Consider the following 27,090-nt stretch of genomic DNA (forward strand, 5'->3'; position numbering starts at 1 on the left):
TTCTGCCTTCTAGAGCCCAGATTACTTATGCTTCCTTCCTTTTCATGCGTTAGAGTATATTTCCTTTGGAAGTATAATTAAGCTGTGTTTTCTATGGAAAACTGAATTTTCTTTAGTGGATTGTCACATTGTCAATCACACACACACATTGTCTGTGATTGTATTGAATTGTTAGCATTACCTAGGGAATTATTTTGTCTCTGGCAGTAGGACAGAATAACTTGGAAAGCTGTCTGGCCACTTTACTTGTTCCCCAGGTCTGAGCTCTCTATGTTGCCAAGTGTTACTTGGTTACTGTGTAATTGTGGGTAGCTGTGGGAGAGTAGAAGTCATATTGGACTTGAAAGCGGAATACCACTGGATGAGAGTATTGTTCAGTTTACTAAGGTCTGGATTTTTAGGCAGAATATTTGACCTTTTTTGTTTAGAACAAACCTCTGGTTTTTTTTAATCAGAAAAATAATCCAGTTCACAAAAGGCTGAGAGACTAGGAAAAATCTGTCCCGAAATGGTGTAAATCACAGATTGCACAGACAAATTTTAGATATGTTGATATTGGAAAAACTTTGTATCTTCAGAAGTAAGAATTTTATATCTGTTAATGCTGCCCAAAGTAGAGTTGGCTTTCTTACAACCTGTGGTTCCCAATATTGCCTTGTTTGAGTCTTTTCTCTATCTTGAGAATCTATAATTCAGTGATATTCTCTTGCTGAGAGAGGGTATCGAGTCTCTTTTTTTGGTTAATTCTTTTCATCTTGGGATGGTATGTTAGTGTATTATTAGTTATCTATTGCTGTGGAACAGATAATCTCTAAAACTTAACAGCTAGAAACAACAGCCCATTTATTATCTCATAGTTTCCATGGGTCAGGATTCTGGGTGTGGTCTAACCAAGTGGTTCCTGCAGGGGTCTCTCATGTGGCTGCAATCAAAATGTTACCGGGGTAGTCAGTACAAGGTTTGGCTGGGGTTGCATCTGCTCACCTACGTGGTTGTTGGCAGGTTTCAGATCTGTTTCCAAATTCACTCCTGAGTTCTCTTCATAGGGTCACCTCACCTCCTGACAGTGTTTCCCAAGAGTGAGAGAAAACACCTGTAACTGAAGCCATGATCTTTTTAGAATCTCATCTCAGAAGTGACATGCTATCACTTCTGCTCTGTTCTGTTCATTAGAGGTAAATCAGATGTCCTGCCTACACTGAAGGGAAGGGGCTAAGGGTTGAGGTAGGAATACCAGGGGTTAGGGCTCATTGGGGGCTGTCTGAGAGGCTGCCTGTGGCAGGTGGATTACATATAGCCTTTGGGTGGTGAAGCAGAGTCAGGGTGGACTTGATTTCTAGTTTTGTAATTCTGAGTTATATTTAGTTATTTTTTAATGTTCTCAAGTGGAAGTAGTTTTTTGAATTTGTTGGCGCCCATTCTAAAGCCTGTTTCACCAGACCGATCAGTGTTAGCATAATGAAAATGAGTGTCTTTTCTTTAGCCCCCTTGCCTGAACTGTAGAAATGGTTGTGTAGAAGATAAGCCTGTTTTTTTAGTTTTTTTTTTTGTTTTTTTTTAGTTTTTGAAGTGCTGTCAGAGGGAATAAAATCAGGTACCTTCAACATATCTTTTATTTTATAAGACTATAATTACATCTTATGTTTGAAAAAGTTTGCAAGGTACTTGATAGCTTGTAACAGCAACACTTTCTCTGCCATTATTTAACCTTCACAGAGATTCCAAGTACATGGCATTATGAAGTAGATTGTAGGTAATCACTTTTTGATCAGATAAGAAATAATATCACGATTGTTCAGTTTCTCTAAGGAAGTACATGGCATTATGGAGTAGATTGTAGGTAATCACTTTTTGATCAGATAACAAATATCATGATTTCTTAGTTTCTCTAAGGAAGATTTTTAGGCATTTAAGAAATCATTGTTTTTTGGGACGCCTGGGTGGCTCAGTTGGTTGAGCCGCTGCCTTCGGCTCAGGTCATGACCCGGCGTCCTGGGATCGTCCCACATCGGGCTCCTTGTTCTATGGGGAGCCTGCTTCTCCCTCTGCCTCTGCCTGCCACTCTGTCTGCCTGTGCTCTCTCTCTCTCTCTCTCTCTGACAAATAAATAAAATCTTAAAAAAAAAAAAAATCATTGTTTTTTGAGTATCCTGCTTAGAACCAATTGTTATTAAACTGAAATAAATGTAGGCTTCCTTGTATTTCCCTGTCTTTTCTTAAAAACCAGATCTCCCTTCTGTGGAAAAGTAGCTTGGCAGAGAAGAGCAAGCATGGGACATGAGTCAGTATATCTGTTTTAGTCCTAGCTTTGCCCTTTAATATATGTTTGACCTTGGTATGTTCTCTCACCCTGTCGGACTTCAACTTCCTCTATGATGTTTTCTTCCAACTTAAAAATCCTACTCAATTTCTCGTTTCATCTAGGACAGTCTTGGGGGTAACAGCAAGACAGCCATGGTGGCCACTGTCAGTCCAGCAGCTGATAACTATGATGAAACCCTTTCAACTCTGCGGTATGCAGATCGAGCCAAGAACATCGTGAACCATGCTGTGGTGAATGAGGATCCTAATGCACGAATTATCCGGGATCTCCGGGAAGAAGTAGAAAAGCTCCGAGAGCAGCTAACCAAAGCAGAGGTATAAGGCACAGCCAAGCCACACATTGTGGGTCTAGGAAAATCTAGAATTTGAATTTTCTTCCCCTTAGCTGTAAGTGATAAGTACTCCACTTAGAATTTTTGAGTTTCCTCTAGGAAGAGGAAACTTGAGATGAGTAATAAGTAAAGACAGATAGTCATAGTTGAAATTTATAGAGTTTATACAGGTGTGAAAAGATTGAATAGGAAGAGAGAATAAAGGGAATTGAGAAAATGTTTCTTTCTACAGTATAGGCAGGAGACAAGAAGGGAGAGGTGTAACTAAGAATAAGGGAGAGAGGGAAAGAGATGCTTGAAACACAAAGTATGCAATTTTAGTGCAGAAAAGACTGACTGGAAGAGGACTCAAGCAGATACTTCTTGTATCATTTGTTTACTGGTTGAAGGCAGAATGGAAATCTTAAGGAGTTTTTCCACATCTTAATAATCGAGTTTTTCCATGTTGTGGTTTAATTATGTTTGTAGAAAAAATATTTTATAGCAGAAATACCCATCTATTTAGGGATGCCTGGGTGGCACAGCCAGTTAAGTGTTGGACTCTTGGCTTTGGCTCAGGGTCATGGGATCGAGCTCCATGTTGGGCTCTGCATTCAGTGGGGAGTCTGCTTAAGATTCTCTCTCCCTTGGGGCGCCTGGGTGGCTCAGTGGGTTAAAGCCTCTGCCTTCAGCTCGGGTCATGATCCTAGGGTCCTGGGATTGAGCCCCGCATCGGGCTCTCTGCTTGGCCGGGAGCCTGCTTCCCTTCCTCTTTCTCTGCCTCTCTCTCTCTGCCTGTCTCTCTGCCTACTTGTGATCTCTGTCTGTCAAATAAATGGATAAAAATTTAAAAAAAAAAAAAAAGATTCTCTCTCCCTCTCCCTCTGCCCCTCCCACTCATGCTCTCTCTCTCAAATAAATAAATCTGGAAAAAAAAAAAAGAAATACCCATCAGTTTAGAGGTGCTCTATTTCTACTACCCTTTGTATATTCTGTGATGTATGGTGTTTATGTTCCTTTACTGAATTTGAAACCTGTACAGTTCTAACCTACAACCAGATGCTCATCCTCTTTTTCAAAGGTGAAATAAAATACTAGATTCAGGATCTCTAGCTTAATTAGTATTCTATTCCCACGATCAGCCCTGTGGGACTCTTTCCTGGGATTGGGACCATAGCCCTTTTCTTTTTTATAACCTGTTTGCTGGTAGTAAGTTGGTAAAATACATGGTCAAAACAATTGTCTTGGTCATATTTTTGCCCTTTGAAATTTAACTTTTTTTTACAGGGATAATTTTACAGTTCATCAGGATTCTTTGAAATTTTCTTTCCATCTTCCTGGTATTAATACCACTGTTCAGTTTACAACATGTGCAGATTTCATCTGTATATACTTGAATCAATAGCTGAAGTCATGAGTAGAGACTAGAATGAATCCCATGTATGAGTCTAAATATACGGACCTATTGGGATTTAAAAATAAGCCATTGAGAGCTTAAATGTTCTGTCTCCCTAAATATAATTAGATCTTGGGGTGCCTGGGTGGCTCAGTCATTAAGCATCTCATTTCAGCTCAGGTCATGATTCCAGGGTCCTGGGATGGAGCCCTGCATCAGGCTCCCTGTTCATTGGGAAGCCTGCTTCTCCCTCCCGCACTCCCCCTGCTTGTGTCCCCTCTTGCTGTCAAATAAATAAATAAATAAATAAATAAATAAATAAATCTTAAAAAGAATAAATGTAACTAGATCTTCACAGTGACAGTAGGTTGGAAGAACACAGGTGAGTCTTCCTTTCAAGCCCATCTTGGGTAACTGAGTGAGCTTGTGGGATGCATAGAGTCTGGTTGCTGTGTGTCAGTCACATTCATCGTTCTGGCTTAGGTAGATCAGAGAGCTCTGTGAATTATAGAGCTGAGAGCAGCCAGATTGTTACTATTATCCTTTTGGATTTAGTTAATGCTTTCTTCAGGGCATGGTACAGACATTTCATGAAATAAACATTTTCTTATAGGCAATGAAATCTCCAGAACTAAAAGACCGACTAGAAGAATCAGAGAAGCTAATCCAGGAAATGACTGTGACCTGGGAGGAGAAACTGAGGAAAACCGAGGAGATTGCACAGGTTCGTGCTTCCTAATTAAAGCAAGAGAAAGCTCGTGGCAGTTTGTGCAATGCAACTTACGGCGTTTCTGGTTCCTTTTTTGATTTTTAGCTTTGAAGATGGCAAATCTAGCACCAGTAATAAGAAATTAGATCCAAGAGTCTATTTCACAAAGTTAATTTAAAGGCTAAAGAAGACATAATTATAATTAGTAGTTCATTATGTAAGAAATATACTTAGAGACATAAACATTTTTTAAATGAAGTAGCTACTTTGTAGTCTCTGACTCTAAACCCCCAATTCTATTAAGTGCTTTGCAGTCCTAAGGAACTGAACTATATTACAAAATTATTAGTGGCAGATACTCGGTTATAAGCCTCTGGCTTTATTATGACAACTTAATAAAAATAATATGAAATACCTAAATCTGAGCTATCTATTGTGTTTAAAATACTTAATAGAGGTAGAGTTGTGCAATTTTATGGTGGGAACCTTAGCATTTGGAAAGAATCCTAAATGTCCAGTTGTCTACTTAGTAAAAGACTTGCTCCATGGCATTCCTTTTAGGTAGGTATTCAGTCTCTGTTTTAGGAATATACATGGTAATGTGGAGGCCAGTCCCCTGTTGAGCAATCTTTTCATGATTGGACAGCTCTGATGACTCCAATAGTAGCTATTTAATCAGAATCTTTTATTCTTTCATTTCCATTCATGGTCCTTAGTTTCCCACATACATACAGTAAGTGAGAGTAATAATAGCAAATATGTATTACGTACACTGTGTTGGGCCCTATGCTAAGTACTTTTAAATAGAGTATTTTATTTAAGCCCCCCAACAGTCCTACAAGACAGGGACAGTCATTACCCAGATATTTAAGGTAACCTCTGCCTTCTTCCCCTCCTTTTCTAAAGTTAAAACTCTCTAGTGTTTTCAGCTCTTCCTCATATTAGTAAATACACAGAACTTGCTACTTTTGTCACCCAGCAGGTTCCATCTTTAAATGTGCTGCCCAGAATCAATGTGTACATCAGATATTGTAGGATGGTACTACTATTATGTAACATAAAGTGGATGTTATATTAGTGCAGACTAATTTTTACATGTTTTTTATTATCATCATTTCCAAAATAGATAAAAACAGGAGAAGAGTATAATGGATCCACTTGTGGCATCATCCAGTTTCACTGAGATCAACATATGACCATCTGGTCTTATCTGTAACACTGAGTTATTTTAATGCATATCCTTCAAATTACAGAGAAGAGAATAGTCCAGTGTATGAACTTTATTTCTCATTTTATACTCACTTTTTGTTTTTCATAAATTATAAGTCAGTCTAATAATTACCCAACTTAAAACTAATTTGTGTGAGCCTTTTTGAGCTACTCCAAAAGTAAACATTGACTTTGAAATGGTATTGTATTTGCATTGCTTTGCTGATGGAAGGCAGGGTAGGTCTAAGTGAAATTGCGTTGCTAATGCTGGTAAATTGTTATCATTAGCATCTTTCCTTACTTAACTGTTCTCTTCCTCCATCGGATGTCCCTTTTGAGGAGGGTGCCTGATTTTATCCAACACTTCATTTAACACCTTATCTTTGTAAGCCTCCAGGCTTTCTACTGCTGAGCTTGCTTCTCCTCTTTCATGGAAAAAGACCTGGTCTGTTGGTCACTGACCTTTTTGCAGAAGAGACTAACATTTCCCAAAATGCATTTCTGGCGGTATAGCCACCAGTTGTTAATAAGTCTTCTGGGAAGAAAAATGGTCCATGGTCAGATAACTTTGGGACGGTATCCCTAAAAATAGCAGAATCCTCAGGCTGTAATTCAATTGTACTGCAAACTTACTATGTGGCCTTAGTAAAATGACTTAGCTTTTCTTGTCTTTCCTCAGAATCAAAGGCTTTTGGTGGCTGTGACTCATTATCACTTGCTATTTATGTGTAGTCAAAGACCCCCTGCTCTGCCCCTATTCATATAACTTAATCTTAGATTACTGGTTGCAGGAGTCTATATCCCCCTCTGTGTATACCTTTGTATATCGTTTGGATTCAGAGACAGGTAGGCACAAAGAAGAAAGGTTCATATTCTTAGGAAAATAATACTTGAATGCATATGCAATTTTTATTTTGATACATTCATAAGATTAACGTTTTGAGCCATCACTGTGTATGACGCACTGTGCTAGGTGCTAGGAATTCACGGTGGATGTATGGGATCCCTGCCTTCATAGAGAAATAGTCAAGTAAACAAGTATGAGTTACCAAGTATGAGAACAAGTATGCTTCAGATAGAAGAGACAGGTGTAAAATCTGTTTAGCTAGGGAGCGCATTCTTGATCCTTTCAGGAATCTGGAAGAGTTCCACATAACTCTTTGAGAGTATATAAGCCTTTGAGAGTAGGAATGGTAAGACATGAAGATGGAGAGGAAACGGGCCAGATTGAGGGCCTATGGACTTTGTTGAGGGAGTTGGCTTTTATCCTGGCTGGGGATTCACCGTGGCTGTCGGGCAAGAGAGTGTATTAAAAATTTGGCCTTATGGAAAGATTACGTTTGGTAAAACAGCTTTGCTCAGATGTACAGAATTAAATGAGAGAGACAAATTTAAGATGTTAGGTATTTTCAAGAGTGAAAATTGAGAACTCAGTAGAATATTTGGTTGCTATTGGTAATGCCTTTATTTCTCAAAATAAAGTTGCAGTTAACAAGGTAAAATAACATATAGTTTGGAAAGAGAAAAAATGCAGTGATCTATAATACCAGGTCCTAAGATAACATACTTTAATTATACAGTTATTTAATAATTATTCCAATGTACGACCTTTTATATCTTGCTGTATCAATAGTTATGGAATTAATAGTTCTCTAATACATTTACAGGAGCGACAGAAACAGCTTGAGAGTCTTGGAATATCTCTTCAGTCTTCTGGGATTAAAGTTGGGGATGATAAATGCTTCCTTGTTAATCTGAATGCTGATCCTGCTCTGAATGAACTTCTGGTTTATTATTTAAAGGTGAGGTAACAGGCTTTGCTACCATTTCCTGCAACAATATAGAACAGTGTTTCATAGTATTTTTTTAGACTTGGAGAGCCATGCTTATTCCAAAATAATGAGAATTAGCAAATTGTTTAAATTGAAGTGTAGAAAATCTTGAGTTTCTGAGACTAATTTCCCTTTTTATTTGATTTATTTTTAAGATTTATTTATTATTTTAGAGAGAGAAATAGAGTGGGTGTGGGGAAGGGCAGAGGAGAGGGAGAGAGAGAATCTCTAGCAGACTCCCTGTTGAGCACAGAGCCTGATGTGGGTCTCCATCCCACAGCCCTGAGATCACACCACCTGAGCCAGAACCAAGAGCTGGATTCTCAACGGACTGAGCCATCCAGGTGCCCCTGGAATTAGTGGCTCTTTTTAGTCTTTGAGTGATGTAATTTAACCTAGTAATATAAAAAATAATATTCTGATGTTACTTTCAAGAAATTAAGTAACTTTAGCTACTATTATTGACTATGATTTATACCACAGAGTTAAGTAGATAACTTAAAGCTTAAAGAAGGACTTTTAAAACTAAATGATTTATTAGTAGACTGAAGCTTTCGTGATTTATATGAAGCACACCTTTTTTGTGAGTGGTTAGATTATAAAAGGAAATTTTTATTTATTAATTTTTTTAAAGGAAATGTGAATGGAAGTTATGGTGTAGGGCCACCTACTATGAATTTTGTGTTCCAGTACTTTAGGGAAATTTAAGAATTTGGATTATCAACTTATAAAAAAAAAGAATAGGTCACTTAGAGACCGAGAGGGTCAGAGTATGGAACAGAAAAAAACCCAAATAGTGATGTACATTGAAACCTGAAATTGTGGGACATATCAGGGAGGCAAGAGACAACTTTAGAATGAGCCGGAATCCTGAGCCACTACATAAATTATGAGGAGCTCACAATCGCCTTGTCATGCCCAGAGCATAAATGAATTAGGTAATGGACTATACGATTCTGACATGTGGTATAAATACTAGGAGGAAATCCTCCCCCCCCTTATAATATAGGCACTTATATAGTAGGTTTAACTAAGATGACTAGGAAGTTAAAGATGAGCTGGTAAAGTGTTTACTGTTGTAAAATTAAAACAAACATGGGCGCCTGGGTGGCTCAGTGGGTTGAGCCGCTGCCTTCGGCTCAGGTCATGATCTCGGAGTCCTGGGATCGAGTCCCGCATCGGGCTCTCTGCTCAGCGGAGAGCCTGCTTCCTCCTGTCTCTCTGCCTGCCTCTCTGCCTGCTTGTGATCTCTCTCTGTCAAATAAATAAATAAAATCTTTAAAAAAACAAACAAACAAACAAACATGTGGCTTCGTGTCTAGGAAGACTAAAGAATTCATGACACATTAGCTAGTTTCCCAGTTTTGATCAGAGATATCCTGGCATAATTGGTTTGTGTTATTTTGATAACGCCCCTTATTAATGAGTATCTGATGCCATGTTTTATTATGCTATGAATTAAATCACGTGTTTTTTTTTGTTTTTTTTTTTTTTTAAATCACGTTTTTGATACATATAGCTTGTGTGTGCTCTCAGGTGTTGCACTCGGGTGGGAGCAACATGAGAGTAGCAGGGAGATGACCTGCGTTTTTGTCTGGATGTGTGGTCTCAAGTCCATTGCCCCCTCTGGTCTACAGACTCCTCTACAAATGGGCACTTTGTCTGGCTACCTCACAGGGTTCCTGTGAGGATTAAATGAGAATTGATATATACAAACACTGTGTGAACAGAAGCACTACATACAAATATCAAATATTGCGCATTTATTTGATGCTCTGTGTGGTATCTTATGTATATTATCCTTATCTGTTGAAAAAAGAAGTTTAAATGATCACATCTTATACTATGTTTCTTAATGATGGTGGCTGCATTTTGCATTAGGGTTTCAGCCATAGACAGTCATATGCCTCAAGAGAGATGCAGCATAGAATAGGACTCAAATATTCTGCCCTTTTTATTTCTCCCAACTCTGAATTCTTTTTCTTTCTGATGTGATGAAGTTCAAATTGGAACACACAAACACATACGCCCAACAAGAAAAAAACCTGATTCATATCTGTTCCTTAACTATAAAATTAAACAAAGAAACTATTTAAAGACTTTTGGAGAGTAGTCAAAATATTTCTGGTCATCTCGTGTGGAGGTGTCAGGATTCTGTTTCAGATTGTGTGGTCAACCCTGTTTTGGCAGAGTTTGAGGCAGTGTTGATTTCTTGACTGCCCAAGCTCACCCCATGACAAAAGCATATTCATGACCAAGCACATTCAGAAGGATGAGCTCAGTCCAAGAACAGTTTTTTGCTTCAGTAAAGTGATACCATGATGTGGGAAGGAGGAATTTGGAGGCTGAGCGTTTTGTTTTGTTTTGCTTTACTTTCTTCTTTCCTTTGAATTCTGAAATCAATTTAGGTGCTGGGCATATGACTTCACATCTCTGGGTGATTTTCAGCACCGCATCTATAAAATGAGGGCACTAGATTAAATGATCTCTAATTTTTTTTCTAGTTCCAAGTGGTCTGAGTCTCTTCCAGAACAGAATCCTCCATTTATTTGTTTGGTCTGGAACTGGCAGGGGTAGGGTATGGTGGCCAAACCATAGATGGAACATAACTCCTGAGATGATTTCGCATCTAATTTGCATGCATGGGCAGTCTCTGCCTTGCATGGCTTCAACACGCACAAATTCCAGTTACCACAATTTAGTAAATAATGTTGATGCCACTGCTGTTCGTGAGATTCTACATATGCAGCCAGAGAAACTTAGTGAGGGTGAACTTACTGATGTAAGTTATGAAAGTGTGACGAGAAGGATGAAGATGTCCCAAAGGGAGTGACACCAGAGAAAACTTCCCATTGAAGGAGGCCGTGGAGGTATTTTGTAGCATCTGGACACAGAGGTTAAAATGGTAGATGCTTAGAAAGGAGTATCACAGTTTGCCAAGGAACAGAAAACATGCTCACTCCATATTGTAAGTTATATACCTATACAGAGAAGAAGAAGGCAAGCAGTGTTCAAACTACTCTTGATAAGTTTTTCACAAAGAAAATATTTTATATTTCAATGTGTCTAATATTCTAAATTATAGTAAACTAAATAGTTTTATTGTTTTTTCATTTCCTTATATATTGTAGCAGTAAGAGAATTCTTAATGTTTTTACAGACATTTAAGAAAGTCACAGAATAGGGCACCTGGGTGGCTCAGTTGATTAAGCCTCTGCCTTTGGCTCAGGTCATGATCTCAGTGTCCTGGGAACCTGCATCAGGTTCTCTGCTAAGTAGGGAGTCTGCTTCTACCTCTCCCTCTACCTGCCTCTCTGCCTACTTGTGATCTCTCTCTCTCTCTGTGTCAATAAATAAATAAAATCTTTTTTTTAAAAAAAGTCATATAATTGTGGTTTTCCCCATTGATTATTAAGATCTCCTTGCAAAAAGTTATTTTTACAACTCTGTGTTCTCAGGTAAAGCAAGGATTGCTTGTGATTCTGAGATGGTCTTGGAGACTTCTACCCAGTAACAGCCAAGCTTCTAGGGGGAAGCCTCTAGAGGGAAGAACTGCTTCCCCCACCTTAAAAACATGACGCTAGTTATACGCTTTGTTTTCTGAAGAGTTTTATAAACACTTATTAGAAAAAGAGGGGGGAATCCGTGCCCAAATCCCAACATGTAGAGATGACCTCAATTAGTATTTAATAGTTTTATCACTATTCTCTAGATCTATTCCTATATGTATGTCTTTGGACTTAGAGTGATACATATTTTTACATTACAGAAATGGTATCATAGTATGATTGATTCTCAGCATGCCTTGGAATTATCCACCGAATCTTTCAGGAGGGCTATTTTGCTGATGCAGTTCTGCATCTGCTCTTCACAAGTCAGCTATTAATGGCCTGGGAAACAAGGTTGATTCTGAAGGATTTGGGGGCAAATTTTACATAGACACACTCAGTAAGGATTCATACCTTGATAAGTGATTCAGCAGCAGCTTGAAAAGACATGTTGCTCATATCATTGAAAGTAAACCATCTGTTGGTATCTTGCCCAGTATTCAGTCACTGACTGAGGGGTTCAGAATGGCCGAGGCACCAGCCAGACAGTGTTTCTGGAGCTGCAGGTTAGGTTTCAAGGAGCCCAAGATGAGTAAGATAGGTAGGGCACATTAGGAGTTCTTGGGTGGGCAGCAGTCAGACCCCTGTGGTTTAGGGCTTGAATTCATAAAAGATGGGCAGGTACCTTCCTGCCTTTTTCACCTCAATTCCAGAACAGCTGTCTTCGGAGTCTTGGTTCTGTTAAGCCAGCATGACTTATTAAGGAATTTTGATTATTTAGATGTGTGAGGAGTAACAAGTATTTTTCTCCTTAGTGCCCCTGATACTTGCTTACCTTTTCCTTCAGAAATTATCTGAGGATGCTGATAAGTCTGAGGAACCTGATAGGCTTTACTAATATGCTGCTTTTCCTTCTTGTAGGCTTGGAAAAGCTTGCCCTGTGAAATACGTCACTAGTGGACAATTCCTGTCTCTCTTCATCTTCCTTTCTCTCCTCCCTCATTTTCACGTCCCCTTCTTCCTCTCTTTCTCTTTCTCCTTTAGGATTTAGTGGATGAAAGGGAGATTCTTTTTTTTTTTTTAAAGATTTTATTTATTTATTTGACAGAGAGAGATCACAAGCAGGCAGAGAGGCAGGCAGAGAGACAGGAGGAAGCAGGCTCCCCACTGAGCAGAGAGCCTGAAGCGGGACTCGATCCCAGGACTCCGAGATCATGACCTGAGCCGAAGGCAGCGGCTTAACCCACTGAGCCACCCAGGCGCCCCGAAAGGGAGATTCTTAAAAAAGCTACATAAATAGTTGATTTATAAAGGAAGCAAGGTACTGTAATTCATAGAATAGTTAACTAATCATCTCCAGTGAAATTAAATTTAAATGGATGGAGAAAGATTAAAAGGCCATTTCTAGCCTTTGGCTGTTTCTGAGTTTTAAAAATCTAGTATTTTATATTTGTTAAATTTTTCCTGAAAACTAGTATACTTTAAGAATCATTATATGGGGCGCCTGGGTGGCTCAGTGGGTTAAGCCGCTGCCTTCGGCTCAGGTCATGATCTCAGTGTCCTGGGATCGAGCCCCGCATCGAGCCCCGCATCAGGCTCTCTGCTCAGCAGGGAACCTGCTTCCTCCTCTCTCTCTGCCTGCCTCTCTGCCTGCTTGTGATCTCTCTCTGTCAAATAAATAAATAAAATCTTTAAAAAAAAAAAAAAAAAGAATCATTATATTCAGGGGTGCCTGGGCAGCGCGGTTGGTTGGGCATCCAACTATTGGTTTCAGCTCAGGTCATGATCTTGGGGACATGGGCTCAAGCCCTGTGGCCTGTGTCGGGCTCCATGCTTGAGGCAGAGTCTGCTTGAGACCTTTTCTCTCCCTCTGCCCCTCTCCCCCGGTGCATGCACTCTCTTTCTCTAAAATAAACAGTCTTTAAAAAAAAAAAAAAAGGCATGTATCACATCGAGATGGAAAAGCTACCACTGATTAACTTTATCTTATTTTGATTACCTTGTACTTTCATAGCACTTACTTATTAGATAAACCTCTGCACCAACCTATGATAAGTTTATTTTTTCCTCATGAGTATTTTTATTGCATTGCTTAGAGCAAAATAGGAGGAATTTACCAAAAAGCTTATTGTCCAACTTGTTAAAACATCAAACAGTAAGGCTTTGGCAGATTGAGCTTTTAGGGCTCCATGTTTTAGATTCCAGCCAATCATCATCCAAATCAGAATAGATTATAACCTCAAATGAGAGATTTAAGTTGTCTCTGAGATTGTAAGCACCAGAATTGGGACTTTGTCTTTCTTTTATCTCTAGCCATTCAGTGCCCATCTTTTAATACAGGTTCAGTGTAATATTTGTCGAAAAAGTGAAGTTTTCCTTCTAGAATTTGGATTAGACCTTTATATGCTTGTGTTCATATCTTATCTCCAGTAATTTTTAATTCAGTCTATGACCAGATACTTAGCGTCTGCCATGTATCATATGCTGTGCTCTTTGTTGGCAAAGATGCAGGACTCCTGTAAAGGTTGTTGTCTAAATAAAGGGAAAAAAACATTTGTGCCACAGGTAGTAAAATGTGGTACGCACTCTGAATATAATCAGGGTTCAGAGAAGGGAGAAGTAGGTGTCACTTAATGGTGAAACTTTGAAGTAGAAGATGAAGCTAGACCTGGGTATTTAAGACACTCTCATTTAGATGAAGGGAAGAGGAAGCATTTCAGGCAAAGAGAACAAGAGCAAGGGCACAGATGGGGGCCTGAACCTGTGTACAGTTGGAGATGGTAGTCGGAGTTGGTTCTACGCTCAAACTCCAACCTGGAATATATAGCTCAGGGCTTACCTCCACTTCTACCAAAGTCACTATTAGGACTCTTTCTAGAATTTCTTACAGGAGGAGAAAAGAGATTATATGTGGAAATGGCCTAAGCCAAGTGTTTTGGGGGATTTTTCCTTCTTTTTAAGGTGGTCTTGGGCCCTTTTTCTCTGTAGACTTTGTTTTAAGATTTTATTATTTTTAAGTAGTCTCTACACCCAGTGTGGGCTTGAACTCAAAACCCTTAGATACAGAGTCACGTGCTCCTCCAGCGAGCCAGCCAGGTACTTTTTCCCTCCTTTTGGAACTTCTCTCACCATGGGATTGGTTTTGTAAAGACAGGGTGGGAAGAACCGAAGTGGGGAATGGAGACAGGCATGAGATAGATTCCTCAGGCCTGCTACTGAACATCATAAAGCATTACTTATAGTTTCTACACAGTAAGTCTTGTTCTCCAGATTAGAAAAGTCTGGGGATTGGCTGGGAAGCCTCACCCAGTAGTGGGGAGTAAAGGTTTATGTGGCATGTCCTCTGTATTATGTATACTCCTTGGGGATTGGATAGGATACCATGGGACAGCTCGATCCCAGCTCCATGTTGCCTTAGAAACACCACTGCAGTATAGTTGAGTGAAGAAACCCCCAGAAGAGGGGAAATGAAAATACTAGTGGGGAGGGGCCCTTTTTATGAGATTGAGGTCCCAGAAGAGATGGGAAGCACTGGCACCCACAACATAATTAGAAGAGTTACCAGCAAAGGAGAGAGAGAATCGTCTTCCTTTGAGTCTGAAGGAAGTGATTGTTCATTTATTTTTCTTTTGAATTTATCTAATGCCTAATTGTGCCACACCTGTGTTAAGTGATTGGATTACAGAGGGGAGTGGGTCAAACTGTTCTCTGCTTTTTTCCAAGCTAGCAGCGTAGGTAGGTACTGAGCCCCAACAGTCAGTGCTAAGTAAGGAATTGAAATAGGAGAGTAATGGGGTGGTTATTTCTGATTATCAGTTCGGGATATATCTCTCTGAGAATGTGCCCTTTAAAGGTGAGATAGAAGCGATAAGAAACTACCAATATCAAGGTCAGGGGGAAACATTTCAGACCAAGGAAACTGCCTGTGTGCTCAAAGGACTGATAAAAGGCTACGGTGGCCTTATCTTGCTCCAAAAGAAGGGGGAGTGGCAGGAGCTAGAATAGGAGAGATAGGCAGGGCCACATCTCTGGGTGTTTTCTTTTTTCTTTCCTTCAAGATTTTATTTGAGAGAGAGAGAGAGAGAGCATGAGAGGGGAGAAGGTCAGAGGGAGAAGCAGACTCCCCATGGAGATAGGAGCCTGATACAGGACTCGATCCGGGGTCTCTGGGACCAGGACCTGAGCTGAAGATAGTCGCCCAACCAACAGAACCACCCAGGAGTACCTCTGAGTGTTTTTTGTAAGCCTGGATAAGAATTTGGCCTTCATGGAAACCATTAGAGGGCTTTAAATAGGGAGATCACATGATCTGCCTGTGTGCTGGTAGTGGATGGGGTTGGGGGGGTTTAGGATTAGAAGTGGAGGAAATAGCAGGAGGTGTACCCTGCAGTAGAGCAGGGTAGATGGGGGAAATAAGCTGATTCCGGATATGTTTTGGAGGGACAGTCTATAGGGATGTTCAGATTGACTTGGGCCCAGGGGCAGGCTGGTAAGGGAAGGAAAGGACTCTGTAGCATCTAAGCTTTTTAGCGGACTAACTGGGTGGTGGCAGTAACCACTGTCGGGGAAGGGACTAGATTCATTGGGTGGGGTTGGGGGAGCAAAAGTTCCGCTTCGGGCTTTTCACTTTGAAATGTCTCTAGACACTCAGATGTCATTTAGAATGACATTTAGATGCTTTGAAATGGCTTTAAGCAGGGCAGCTGGGTGACTCAGTCGATTAAGAGTCTAACCCTTGGTTTCTGACCCTTGGTTTTGGCTCAGGTCGTGATCTGAGTCCTGAGATGGAGCCCGTCATCAGGCTCCTCAGGCTCCGGGCTCAGGGGAGAATCTGCCTGAAATTCTTTTCCCCTCTGCCCCCGTCTACTCCTTCCTCAGCTTGGGAGTGCGTGCACTGGCTTACATACATACATAGATAAGTAAGTTAATACATGCATACATACATACATACACATAAATAAAAATAAAACCTTAAAAAAATGTCTTTAAGCATCCAAGTAGGCAAGAAATAATGGTTAGTGAGACTGAGAATAGTGATAATAGAGGCAGGAAAATAATGGAAGTGAAGTCTAGCTTCTGGCTGGTGATTTAATTTATTTAAAGACTGTAGCCTTCAAGAGGGGTCTGAGGACCCAGAGGGGGTCGTGCAGGACCAGCCAAGAAGGTCCTTGCCTTCACGCAGGACAGAAATCAAATGGAAGCCAAGAGGAAGAGAGCGGAGTTTACCGAAGACCTAGAGAGAGTGCAAGATACGGACAAAGCACCTGCGAAACTCAGAACGCAAAGGAGAACGTCCTCTTTGCTTGGGGCCTGGGGTTTTTATTGAGGATTGTGTCTTATCAGGCATCCAGTAACAGAAAGGAGTGTTTAGGTGTCTTCCGTAGTAAGCCACTTCTGCCCTGGAGCCAGAGATCTTGCTGAGTCATTGGTCTTGGTCGCTCCTTAGATGGTATTTATTGTGCTGGAAAACTCCAAAGAAATCATTAACTCCTTGACCTTTACAAGGAGAACATTATTTGTTCTATAAGTATGTATGTGGGCGGGGGGTTGTAGGCCCTTGCAAGAGTAGAGGCCGGAAAGGAGCAAAAATAGCAGTTTTTCATTGGGGTCCTTTTAGTTTCCCTGTTTCAACAGTATTTAATACCCATGCAACTGGATAAAGTCATCATGATCAGAGGTCAGCCTTCCAACGACCAGATCTAGTTCCCTGCCTGCTTCTCTGTGGCCTGGGAGCTAAGAATGGTTTTTACATTTTTTAAATGGTTAAAAAAAAATTACAAGAATCATAGTATTTCAGACACGTGAAAATCATATGCAGTTCAGATTTCAGTGTTCATAAATAAAGTTTTACTGGAAAGTAGCCGTACTTGTTATTTGTGTGTTGTCTGACCATCTTCACACTACTAGACAGAGTTGAGTGGTTGCATATGGCTTGCAAAGCCTAGCATATTTTGTGTCTGACTGTAGATCTAGGTGTATGAAAAGGAGAAGGTGGCTTAGGGACACATCCCAGTGTTATCAGTGTTTAAGTACGTACAGTCCTTAAGTGTTGAAGTGCGTAAGAGGGAGCTTGATTTTTATATCGGTTTCTCAGTTGCCAGCCAAAACAGCAAGGCTGGTGACTGGGGCTTCAAGAATTGAGTAATTGTGGCTCTACAGTAGGAACAACACAGCCATCATATCTTCTTTGAGGATTAGGGAGACCATGGGATTCATAAAGTAATTTTAATCTTTTCAAACTCCTTAGATTTGAATAGCTTTTTTTTTTTTTTTAAAGATTTTATTTATTTATTTGATAGATAGAGATCACAAGCAGGCAGAGAGGCAGGCAGAGAGAGAGAGAGGAGGAAGCAGGCTCCCTGCTGAGCAGAGAGCCTGATGTGGGGCTCGATCCCAGGACCCTGAGATCATGACCTGGGCCGAAGGCAGAGGCTTTAACCCACTGAGCCACCCAGGCGCCCCAGATTTGAATAGCTTTTTATCTTTGTAGTTGATCATCTTGATTGAGGCCAGCTTAGTGATGTACAACTTAAGTAACTGTGGTTTTCAGACCAGTATTTTTGGTGCATTATTGACTCATGCCTCATGCTCTGAGAGTAGTATAAATTTGAGATCAAGATCGCAATGGAAAATAATGTAATATAGACATTAATATGAAACTATAGTTTTAGTTTTGAAAGGTATAACTCAACTTAGTGCATTATTCCTTATAAGGAAATATACCTTATAGAATATATTTCAGAGAAAGCCAGAAATTCCCCCTACCCCATTCCATTTGCTTCAAAGAACCTTTTTGCTAATGTAATGGATCAACGTAAGAGGGCTCAGAGATGATTTCAGTTTTTATACATGTAAGAATACAGTATTAATCAGTGAGTTTGGTTCTTTTCTAGGAACACACATTGATAGGCTCAGCAAATTCCCAAGATATCCAGCTATGTGGCATGGGAATTCTTCCTGAACATTGTATTATAGACATCACAGCAGAAGGCCAGGTCATGCTGACTCCTCAGAAGAATACCAGGTAATGTACTTTAATTAGTGTCAATGTCACAATAATTTTTAAGAGGAAAAAAGTACACTAGTTGTGGGTGTTATAAGCATGTTTGGCCTTTGCTTTTAAGTTCACTTAATGAAGCTATCCAGTTAGTTACCAAGACCTTTACATTGAACTTTTTAATAGCCCTTAAACCCATCTCTCCTCTCTATACTCACTACTGTGGCCCTACTGTGGCCTTGTTTAAATAAGACCCTCATCAAATCTTGATTGGAACTATGCCAACACTCTAATCTTTTTCCTGGGTCACTTACCATACAGCCAGATGGCTTTTGACTAATTTTTTTTGAAGATTTTACTTATTTATTTGACACAGAGAGAGAACAAGTAAGGGGAGCAGCAGGAAGGTGAGCGAGGGAGAAGCAGGCTCCTCACTAAGCAGGGAGCCTGATGTGGGGCTTGATCTCATGACCCCAGGATCATGACCCAAGCCAAAGGCAGACACTTAACCAACTGAGCCACCCCAGGCTTTCTACTATTTTTTATATAAAATTCCTTACATCCCTCCTATTTGTCTCCTATTCCTCTGTGTCTGTTGTTCTTTTGGTCAACTGACTTGTATTTGACCTTCAGGACTAAGCTCTGCCATTGTCAACTTTGGAGGAATTCCCTGTTTGGTCTACATGAAGGGCCCCTAGTATATATTCCCTGTACACCTTATGCTTCCTCTTATGTTAAGACTTAATATTGTATTCTTCTTCTAAAAAACTTTATCTTTTAAGTAGTCTCCATGTCCAGTGTGGACCCTAATGTTGGGCTTAACTTCATGACCCTTAACTTCATGACCCTGAGATCAAGACCTGAGCTGGAATCAAGAGTCAGATACTTAGCCAACTTAGCCATCACACTGTGTTCTTGTGGGCTGTTAACCTTTATTATCCCAGTAGACTGTGAGCTCATTGAGGACAGGGGCCTTTCTTTTTTGGTTCTCTCTCCTTAGTATGTAATAGAATATAAGTATATATTATAATATATATATTATAATATAGTATATAAGCACTCAATAAGTAATGAATGAATGAAGAGATATAATATTATGTAAATTAAATGTTTCTCACTTTGCTTCCTTAAGCTGTGAAGCTGTTATTGCCCTGTTATATAATGGTCTACAACTGTTAATTGACTTAGAGTGATTCTTCAAATGTTGATTCATTTCATTATATGATACTGAATAATCATTAACATCATTACTAATCTTGGGGTGCCTGAGTGGTACAGTTGGTTGAGCATCCGACTCTTCGTTTCAACTCAGGTCATGGTCTCAGGTCATGATCTCAGGGTTGTGAGACTGAGCCCCAAGTTGGGCCCGACACTCAGTGGGCAGTGTGCTGGAGATTCTTTCTTTTCCTTTCCCTCTGCCCTTCCCCCTACTCCTCTACGTGTGCTCTTTCTCTATTTCTCTTTCTAAAAATAAATAAGTCATGGGGCGCCTGGGTCGTTCAGTCGGTTAAGGTCCAGCTGTTGGTTTCGGCTCTGGTCATAAGCTCACAGTCGTGGGAGCCCTGTATCGGGCTCTGCATGGCATCTGCTTCAGATTCTCTCTCCCTTCCCCCACTGAGTACACTTGCTCTCTTTCTCTCTTTCAAATAAATAAAATTTTTTAAAATAAATAAATCTTCAAAAAATATTATTACTAACTTATCCAAAAAGTCTTTAAATATTGGGAAGCTATCCAGCTCACGGTGAAGGAGACAAATGAGGAAGAGGAAAGAACAGCAGAAGCTAGGCCCGGTACTCCCAGCCTGGGCATGCTATTCTCTTATTAAGTAGTCTTACAGAATAACAACCTCAGGCAAGGTTACTCTGAAGCTGTGATAAAATATGACAAAGCAGGCCACATAATAATTTTGTTTCAGCACAGACAAAAACCAAGGTCACTCTATCACACACCAAATACCAAGTACTTTCTCTTGGCTGAGGTGAGTGATTACTTTTTTACTGGTCACAACTTTATTATAATCTTCATTCTAGTCTACCCTCTATAAATCAGATTTTTTTAGAATGCCCAATCCTAAAAGTACTCTTGCCTTCTGAACACATCCAACATGTACAGAGCCCCCCTCTCTCAGACCCTTTGCCAACTCGTCTGGCTAAAGCCCAAATCCTGCAACAGTCCTTCTGAGCACACTGGTACTGAGACATCCCATGCTTCCTGCGACTGTGTCTTCTCCTGTGCATGAATAATCAGCCCAGCTTGTTCAGCTATGGGAATGCTCCTAGTGGTCTTTGAGTGGAGGACATTGACACAAGTTTCCAAACTCCCAATTCTCACTTGAAATTCACAGCTGGCATTTCCTCGCTTTGTCCATTTGCAGGAAAATGGCTGCCCTAGATACCACTTTATATATGTCTTTTGCTCAGGACAGTAGTCATACTCTGGTGTCAGTGCTTTTTTATGTACTTCTCGTTTTGTCAACCTGAAATGTTTAAAAAGTTGTGAAGGGTCAGGGTTTTTAAAAAGTAATAATTTTTATTGCTTCATCAAGGACATCCTCAAAGGAAAGCTTTTTCAACAATTCTGAGTGCATGGCATGAGTGGTTCAGTGACTACTAGTCATGTTTGGTGCCATTGCCTTGGTTTGTGCTAAAACAGCAGTTTTACTCATTGCTGGTATAAATGTCAACACGGTGAAAAGGGCAGGTTAGCATTATTATAAAAATAGCTTTGATCTTGAGGACCCCACAGAGACCACACTTTGAAAACCCTTATTATAACCATGCTTTTATTTATTAATTATGGCTTAATGGCTGTAGCTTTTAAAAATTAGCCTCTATATGTTTCCCTTTAATTGAAATCCTCATTATATTTAAGGAATTTGTGTCATAAAAGCTGAAATCTGCTAATTTTAGTAGGTTCCCTTTTGTTACAGTTTTTGAGTTCATGCTTTGAATAATCAGACTATAGGAGGACCAATTACTTATAATGTTTAAAAACCTACATGGTAAGTGAAATCCAGATAGCCAGAGTAGGATTTTGTGTATATGCATATATATAAAAAGTAACTAGCAATATAAAGCCAGTTAAGTGCTTTAGGACAGTACAGAAACTAACACTATAGGCTGGAGTGATGAGCAGCTTTTACAGAGGAAGCGGAAACCAGCTGGGCTTTGAAAGCTGAGTAGAACTTGGTAGGGGGATGGGGAGGAATGGGAATGCTGTTCTAGGTTGCAGGACTGGTAAACCTGGTTTTGAAAGAGGAGTCAATTAAATTAATCATGTTTAGTGGACAGCACCTAAACTTTTTTTTTTTTTTTTTTTGGCTTAAGTTGAGAATTTGCTAGAGGGGAAAGAGAAAGAGAGAGATAAACAGGGCTTCCTTTTGTAGGGCCTTAAGGGTCAAGATAAAGAACTTGACCTCTATCCCATATCTAAGCAAATGAGTCCTTCAGGAGGAGAGAGGCTTGATGAAACTGGTATTCCAGGAACAGCAGTCTTAAAATGGTATGCGTAAGTTTTGTTTTTTTCCTGCACCTGCAAATTTTGCCCTTTATATCCTTCTATCCACCCCTCTGTTGAACTCCATTGTCAAGGTAAGTAGTCAATGGGGTGCTTGAGTGGCTCCGTGGGTTAAGTCTCTCCCTTTAGCTCAGGTCATTGATCTCAGGGTCCTGGGATCGAGCCCCACATCAGGGTCTCTGCTCAGCGGGGAACCTGCTTCCTCCTCTTTTTCTGTCTGCCTCTCTGCCTACTTGTGATCTCTCTCTCTGTCAAATAAATAAAATCTTAAAAAAAAAGATAAGCAGTCAAGTGGACCCTATAAATCTTTTATATATTGATAGGATATGAATTTTTTCTGTGCTCTAGGAAGTTACAGAAGAATTTAGCACGGGTCTCATTTTTTCTATTTCTAGAGTCTAGTTGGTTGCTTGGCTCTTATTATTCATGTAGATTGGACATACTCATTTGAGTTGTAATGTACACTGCTCCCAGCTTTTTCCTGTTGACTATAATGGCTCCATATCTACTCCTTAATATGCTATATAACAAATTCAGAATTGTGAAAAATAGAGGATAGTAATTTATTATACTTAGTACTGTAAGCATTTCTCAGCAGAGAAGTAAATACAAATAGTAAAATTCACTGAGGGCAGGAAAATTGATTATTTTGGGGAATTGATTATTTCTTTTTCCCTAGTAACTAGATCTCTATAGTATTGGGTAACTAAAGGAGAAAATAAGATAATCATTGTTTGCTTGTTTAACCTCTTCTCCCCTCAGAACATTTGTAAATGGCTCTTCTGTATCTAGTCCTATACAACTCCATCATGGGGACAGGATTCTCTGGGGAAACAACCACTTCTTCAGGTATGACATTATTCATGGCTCTTAAAGAGAGATTATTAAGATAATCTTAATAAGATAATCTTAATTCTCTGAAACAGAAGAATGTATGGTAAGAATGTTAAGGTAAACTTAACTCCATAAAAAGTATAAGTTGTTTTGTACATATATATTTACTGACTGTTAATGGTTTGTTTACTATATGCTTTGAACCTGAGAGACATATAAACAGTACCCTCAGAGGGACGCCTGGGTGGCTCAGTCTGTTGAGCCACTGCCTTCGGCTCAGGTCATGGTCCCAGGGTTCTGGGATCAAGTCCCGCATTGGGCTCCTTGCTTGGCAGGGAGCCTGCTTCTCTCTGCCTCTGCCTGCTTGTGCGCTTGTGCTCGCTCGCTCAATCTCTCTCTCTCTCTGACAAATAAATAAATAAAAATCTTTAAAAAAAAAATACCCTCAGAAAAAATGAGGAGTTTACTTTTTTTTTTTTTTCCCATTTTATTTCCCAGTGCAAGATGATTGTTTTGCCATCTGGTGTAAGAATTCATCATTTTTTTTTTTTTCTGACATGCTTATCTTTTTATTTGTTTATGTTTTATTGGAAAAGAGTAGTTGTAGTTCCCGTAGTCATAAAATAAAGTTTGTATTTCATTTAGGAATGTTTTCGGCTGCAGGTAATGGCAGACTTGACTACAATGGCTTAAACAGTTTGTTTCACTGACCAAATAAGAAATCCAAAGGTGGATGGTTGTTGGCATTGGCTAAGCCTCTCAAAACTGTCACAGCAGAAGGCTTGTCACTGTCTCTTTGTCTTAGCATGTCCCTGTGGTCTAAAGACGGCTACACCACTCTAGATATCAAAGCAGCATCCAGGCACATTTGAAGAAAATGAGGGAGAAGGGTGGTGGTACTTAAGCCCTATCTGCTTGATCAGAAAAAGAAGTCTTCCCAGAGCCCCCAGCAACCTTCCATTTTTGTCTTGTTTGGTAGAATTTGCCCCTTAACTACAAGGGAGGCTGAGAAAGTGGCTGTGCTGGGGACTGCACACATTGTTTTCCCTAGAAAACTGGTGTTGGGTTGCTAGGGAAGGGCAGGCTGAGGTTGTACAGAACTACAGACCTGGTTTGTTCCTCTTCCTGTCACTGGTCACCATGCTTGGGACATCAGACTGACTTTTCTTATAGTTAATGGAGATCCTTTGCTTGTAGGCCAGTCGATATTTTGATTACTGGAAAAAGAATTTTCCACAGAGTATCTGGAAAATATTTTTCATTTTTCTCCTTCCCAAACTAAATCAGGTGTAAACTACTTGGATTGGTTTTCAAAGCCTTCCAAGTTTGAGATACGTTGATCTTTCCAGCATTAACTCCCATAACTTCTGCTATGCAAATTTTGTGTGCCTCTGTGTTTTTTCATCCATAATTTCTCCAGAGACTGTGAGAGTTTCCATTTCCACATCTCTTCTCATGCTGTTCCTACTTTTAAAGCTTGGCTCAAATGACTTCCTACTGTGTCATCTTTTCTGTTGTTATTCTAGTGGTCCTCAGCTTTTCTTCAATACCTAGCCTGTCACAGTCATGTGGCCCCAAGTCATATGGTCTGTTGTAACTATTTGTGCATGAGTGTGTGTTTATTTCTACTACCAGAAGATAAAATTCCTGAGTATAGTAATTGCCTTATACTTAGATGGTACCCCTTGGCATCTAGCAAATGCCAGTGTTTAATGGATGGAATAAGTGCGTATCTTTATTTTTAAAATAATATTCTCTCCCCCCACCCACAAGACTGAATTTGCCTAAAAAGAAAAAGAAAGCAGATCGAGAGGATGAGGAACACGACATGTCCATGAAGAATGATATCAGTTCTGAGCAGCTGGATATAGATGGAGACTCCTCCAGTGAGGTGTCCAGTGAAATCAACTTCAATTATGAATATGCGCAAATGGAGGTTACCATGAAGGCTCTGGGGAATAATGGTGAGCAGATCTGCTGTGCGTTTTAGAATCTTTCTAAAGTCGATGAAAAGTTAAAAATGTTTGTGACTGAGGCCTTTTAAATGTTAACAAAAAAGGAAATCTTTATGTTATTCTCTATCTTTTAATTTATTACATTTATAAAAACCTTTCATTCTTTCAGCCTTGAGTACAAATTGCTGCACACTTTGTTCTCATTGATAAAATTTCTCAGGTTTGAAATTTGACTGCCACTGTCACTCTCAGCTTACATGTAGAACATACAGTAAACCTGCTTTTCCTGTGTGGAAGACAGTTCGGCATGTATCTGACAGAAGAGATGATATGAGTAGTGGGAACTAAGGACAACCAAGTTTAGTCCAAACTATCTTCAAGAATCTTCATTTAGGGGTGCCTGGGTGGCTCAGTGGGTTAAGCCTCTGCCTTCAGCCCAGGTCATGATCTCAGGGTCCTGGGATTGAGCCCCACATTGGGCTCTCTGCTCAGCAGGGGGCCTGCTTCTTCCTCCCTCTCTCTGCCTGCCTCTCTGCCTACTTGTGATCTCTGTCTGTCAAATAAATAAATAAAATCTTAAAAAAAAAAAAGAATCTTCATTTACTAGTTAGGATGACAAACAGCATAGCAATATAGAGCCACATGGGAAATCTATTCTGTTGTACTGTGACCTTTCTTTGATTATTTACCTTTTAAAAAAAAAAACCTTGTTTAGATCCAATGCAGTCCATATTGAACAGCCTAGAACAACAGCATGAAGAAGAAAAACGATCCGCGTTGGAGCGCCAGAGGCTTATGTATGAACATGAATTGGAGCAGCTACGACGAAGGCTGTCTCCTGAGAAACAGAACTGTCGTAGTGGGGACCGGTTTTCTTTCCACTCACCCAGTGCTCAGCAGCGATTGAGACAGTGGGCTGAAGAGAGGTAGGCTCCTGGGGCCTTTCGTACGCGTGCATAGCATAGGCTCAACCCTTTAACTCACCTACATAAGATGGTGTGGAGAAATCTAGACATTATTTGATAAAGAATTACAGAATTATATTATGAGAGACTGTTAACACCTTCAGAACCATTTGTATGATCTTTTTTTTTTTTTCATTTTTGAGAGAAAAAACAGGAATCATCCATTTATATTGATTTATTTAAAGTTGTCCATGTTAGGTGCTGCCCCATTTTAGTTTGTATGGCTTTTGGATTTGAAAAAATAAGTATTTGTACTTAGAAGTTATACTTTATCATTGTATCATACTTTAGGTTGTGAAGCTTGGGTAGATGCTTTTTTAAAAAAAGGAAAAAAAAAGGTGGTTATCTGGACTGATTAGCTCAGGTGGGTAAAGCATGGTGCTAATGAGATGCAGATTGCAAGCTTGAACTCTATATGGGCTAATTAGCGTTGCACTAAAATTTCTCATCCATGGTTACAGACTGTACTTAACTAACCTCTTGCTATTCAAAGTTTGGTCTGCAGACAGGCAGCATCCCTGTCAGGTGGAGACTGATGGAAGTGTGCCCTGTCAGGCCCCACCCCAGACCTACTGAGTCAAGCTGTTTCGGTTTTCAAGATCCTTGGGTGATTTGTATACACAGTCAAGTTTCGAAGCACTGTCCTAATCAGGGGCCAGCTTGTTACATGAGCGTGTGCTGGTACTTACAGCGTAGTCCAGATACAAGTGCGTGCATGGGTCGGTGTCAGTCATATATTCCCTGTGTGCACAAGGCACTTGTAAAGCTTGGGTCGCAGTTTGGCATTAACATATTGTGTACTACATGATATTCCCATGTGCTGCTTGATGGTTATCTTCTCCCTCCCCCACCCTTTTTTTTTTTTTTTTTAAAGAGAAGCAACGCTGAATAACAGCCTGATGAGGCTGAGGGAACAAATTGTGAAAGCCAATCTGTTGGTGAGAGAAGCTAGTTACATTGCAGAGGAGCTGGATAAAAGAACAGAGTATAAAGTGACCCTGCAGATTCCAGCCTCCAGCCTGGATGCCAACAGGAAGGTGAGGTTGCCGGTAATGGAAGAGACAGACACAACCACTGGAGAAAACTGCTGTCTGTTTCACCAGTGTTAAATACCAGTGGGTGTGTCCTCATCCCCACCTACCCTTTCTGCAGTCTGCATCCTTTTGTATTGTTCTCCTCTCTCAAGTAGAATTCATTTGCTTTTAATTCTTTGCCTTTGTGCGTATGTGTCCTTTGTCCATTAGAATATCCTCTCTACCTCCTCCCACCACACCCCACCAATTTATTCCATTCAGCTCCCTTTCATCACTCTGTTTCTGTGATTTCTGGGAAGTCTTTCCTGATGAGTCTTCAGAAAGTGGGGTTTCCCCTTCATTCCTGTGTCATCCTACAACCCTTCTCCTTTAAGTTCCATGTTTAGTTGATATTTACATGTCATTTTCAGTTGCTAATAGATTGTTCTGCAAAACTGTTTAGTAGTTGTTTCTTGTGTGTA

At 40.0% G+C, this 27,090-nt stretch overlaps 1 protein-coding gene across 2 annotated transcripts in view; it reads left to right on the top strand.

Annotated features, from left to right (window-relative positions):
- KIF13B (kinesin family member 13B) overlaps positions 1-27,090 on the top strand; it is a 204,187-nt gene that overhangs the window by 92,768 nt on the left and 84,329 nt on the right. For both annotated transcript variants that reach the window (XM_047717469.1, XM_047717470.1), the window contains exons 11-18: positions 2,425-2,637; positions 4,643-4,753; positions 7,615-7,749; positions 18,221-18,351; positions 22,604-22,690; positions 24,449-24,639; positions 25,346-25,556; positions 26,470-26,632. In XM_047717469.1, the coding sequence (XP_047573425.1) occupies positions 2,425-2,637; positions 4,643-4,753; positions 7,615-7,749; positions 18,221-18,351; positions 22,604-22,690; positions 24,449-24,639; positions 25,346-25,556; positions 26,470-26,632 (1,242 nt within the window). The remainder of the gene's footprint in view (positions 1-2,424; positions 2,638-4,642; positions 4,754-7,614; positions 7,750-18,220; positions 18,352-22,603; positions 22,691-24,448; positions 24,640-25,345; positions 25,557-26,469; positions 26,633-27,090) is intronic.

This window comes from Lutra lutra, chromosome 2 (assembly GCF_902655055.1).
Source record: "Lutra lutra chromosome 2, mLutLut1.2, whole genome shotgun sequence".
NCBI classification, from domain to species: domain Eukaryota; kingdom Metazoa; phylum Chordata; class Mammalia; order Carnivora; family Mustelidae; genus Lutra; species Lutra lutra.